The sequence below is a fragment of the Triticum dicoccoides genome, chromosome 7B (genome assembly GCF_002162155.2).
Source record: "Triticum dicoccoides isolate Atlit2015 ecotype Zavitan chromosome 7B, WEW_v2.0, whole genome shotgun sequence".
Taxonomy (NCBI): Eukaryota; Viridiplantae; Streptophyta; class Magnoliopsida; order Poales; family Poaceae; genus Triticum; species Triticum dicoccoides.
In genome coordinates this window covers 766937250-766940301 of record NC_041393.1, presented here as the reverse complement: position 1 = coordinate 766940301, position 3052 = coordinate 766937250, and the positions used below count along the sequence as shown (strand labels likewise).

Sequence of the window (3052 nt, the reverse complement as noted above, 5' to 3'; positions counted from 1 at the left end):
TGAGACAAATTATGCTAAAAATCATCTCATCATTTATCTTACGTAGCACTCCTAAGATAGCACTGTTGTACATACCCTGTTTTGTATAGTTTTCTTTTTAGTTGCTGCAAAAAAATAATTTTTTTTAGTTTCTATTTATATCGGCCCAATTTTGTATTTTTTTAACACGAGGGGCAAAATTGGCTTTCATTTCTCACTTAACATTGTCTGTGTGTAAAATAGACAAAAATTTCGTATAGGGAACAAATTTTACCATTAGTGTGAAATAGGAAATAAAATATTTCTTTTGGCCAAGTAGGGAAGTAGATTTTGAGAATGGGGGCAAATAAGGAATTCTCACAAGACGAAATGGCTTCGTAGAGCTTCCTCACCCACTCACTAGTCGCTCCCCAACAGCAGATCTATCCCCAACCCTAACCCTAGATCCCCTTTCTCCACCCCGACCACCATGGCCCTGCCGGCGCCAGCCTCCATCCCCATCCCCGACGACCTCCTGGAGGATATCTTCCTCCGCCTTCCCACCCTGGACACGCTCGCCTGCGCCTCTGCCACCTACACCTCCTTCTACCGCGTCATCAAAGGTCGCGCCTTCCGCCGCCGCTTCCGCGCGGTGCACCGGCCTCCCCTCCTCGGCTTCATGGACGTGGATGGATTCCACCCCGCCCAGGCGCCACACCCCTCGGCCCCGCTCGCGGGCGCCCTTGGCCCGTCCCTCGCGGATTTCTCATTCGTCCCGGCTGTTGTTACTTCCTCTTCCAATGTCCAACCCGACGAGGAAGGCCCACGCTGGCGCCCCCGCGACGCCCGCGACGGCCGCGTCCTCCTTGATTGGATCTCCCTCATGAACAAAAGGGATCTCGTTGACTTCTACAATGATGGTCGCCTCCTCACGCGGACCAAACGGGAGCGATGCAACGCCGCTGACTTTCACCTTGCCATATGTGATCCCCTGTCCAGGAGGTATGTGCTGCTTCCAACCATACCTGAGGATCTGGCTGCCCGGCCGCATGATTGCCTATGGGAATTCGAGCCCATTCTTGCTCCCAAAACCAACAACAACAGCGAGGAGGAGCCCTTCAAGGTGATATGCATAGGAAGGTGCCGGAAAAAGGTCGTCCTCTTTGTCTTCCCGTCCACAACTATGCAATGGTATGTGGTCGAGTCCCCTGACCGCCTTTCTTTGGACGACATGTCCTGTTTTGACCGTGTACATGACTGCTTCTACTGGACACATCTCTGGTTTTGGAGTGACCATTTGATGGTGCTGGACACATGCACTTTGAAGTTTTCAACCGTCAATTTTCTCACCGGCTACCATCGGCATCTCGGAGACACTGACCCGAGCTATGATAATCGGCGTCCAAATGTAGTTGTTGAGGGTAGGGAAGGATCCATAGAGATGTTTTCTCTTGTCTGTCAACACGGATCCTATGCTCTCCACCATACCTCTCTTCAGGATAATTCTCGTGAATGGAAGTTGCAGAAGATCGTACAACTACCTGGACAACATCATGCCTATTCCATTTCCACTGTGGGTGCAGCTGAGGGATTCTTGTTCTTCCAAGGTGCTCTGCCTGGCATTGAGATTGGCAATGTTGATTGTTACTCAATGGATATCAAAACTTATGAAATTGCCAAGGTCTGTATAAAGACGGTGTATATGTTTGATCGCAAACGCGCCATCCCCTACTTTAGCTTTCCACGGCTGTTATCAGAACCAACTATTTGAGCAACTGGTAAGCCCAATCATACTTTTCTTCTTGACACCGGGTGCATAGTTCGCTTGTTCTACTCAAATGGTTATATATATACTTATCTATTGTGCTATTGGGCATGGTTTTCTTGTTAAATTAGGTAGGTGAGGCAACCAATTCATGGTTTGTTTTGCATGTATGTTCAACAAGTTTATCTTAGGAGGGCCTGCCTTAGTTAAAAGAAAATAATGCATACTAGTTTGAAAATCCAATACTTGTTGCTCCATATCGTAGGAGAGAAAATGGCTTTCGCGCTTGCATCGTTATGTGATACATCTTTACTTATTCTTTGCACTTACACAAGATTGTTCAAACCAAGAATGTCGCATAACGTGCAAGTTGATGTTTGAAGGCCTTAGGCATCTATTTATGATCATTCCTTATTTACCATGTCATGTTTCCATAAATAGATAGGGTCACCTATTATGGTCTGCTAATGTTGATGTATATTTCTTCCAACCTACAATAAGATGGCTACGGATTCTTGCGGGGCACAAATAAGAAGCTTTTGTTCCGTTATTCTTAAGAAATATCGTACTCCAAAATTTAGCGCATGCCTCCTTACTAAGAAATTGTGATATGAAAGATTCCAATTGCATCAACTGTGGTAGCTTCTAATTTCTAACTAAATACATGTTTGCAGATCTGAGCTTGGTATGTAGTTGCTCTGGTCTTGCTTGGGTCATACAACTGGAGTTGGATGGCGAATGTTCAAGATGGTGCTGATGTAGTTTGATATATCTGTATTGAGTGTCGTATGTATGTAAGAAGCATATTCTGGCAGCAAGTCTCCCATTGGTGTTTGGGTTGGCAGCTTGACGGCGAGGTTATGTTAGTCCAGACAGTTTATCGGTAGCTGAGAGTTCTATCTTTCTTCTGGATGAGTGGATGAGTTGGTTAATTTCTTCAAATTAAGATGCTTCTAATGAGTTCACCTAAATGCATGCCTAATTGTGGATGAGCTACTATGGTTTAGTTTCTTAAGCACTGCAAACATAGATGCTTTCATTCCTTAGAACCAGAGGTTGTCTGAGAGTGCATCATGCATATGGCTGATGCATGTAAACATGAACTTTGGGAGAATCAGTTTTCATGTCTCCAATGCCTTGTGCCAGTTAGTCTCCATGCACGCCATCTGCTCCTCTGGCAACTCAACTTTGCTTCGATTGGTTCTACCATTCTCACATCCATCTTGATTCTTCTCTGTCTCTCTTGAAGGCACATGTTCTTCAGCGAGCGCCCCCTTGCGAGTTCCTACTCTGATTCCATGTTCCAATAGCAGTATCCATGATAACACA

General features: G+C 45.6%; 1 protein-coding gene across 1 annotated transcript; it reads left to right on the top strand.

Moving 5' to 3' along the window:
• Positions 1-416: 416 nt before the first annotated feature.
• On the top strand, positions 417-2724 carry LOC119341673. The gene is made up of 2 exons (XM_037613536.1): positions 417-1736; positions 2398-2724. Exon 1 carries the CDS (start codon positions 449-451, stop codon positions 1727-1729), a length of 1281 nt encoding a protein of 426 aa, XP_037469433.1. The 5' UTR covers positions 417-448; the 3' UTR covers positions 1730-1736; positions 2398-2724.
• Positions 2725-3052: the final 328 nt, after the last annotated feature.

Bases quoted from the DNA above. Each gene is read 5' to 3' on its own strand.
- LOC119341673 (XM_037613536.1), top strand. From the start codon at position 449: ATGGCCCTGCCGGCGCCAGCCTCCATCCCCATCCCCGACGACCTCCTG.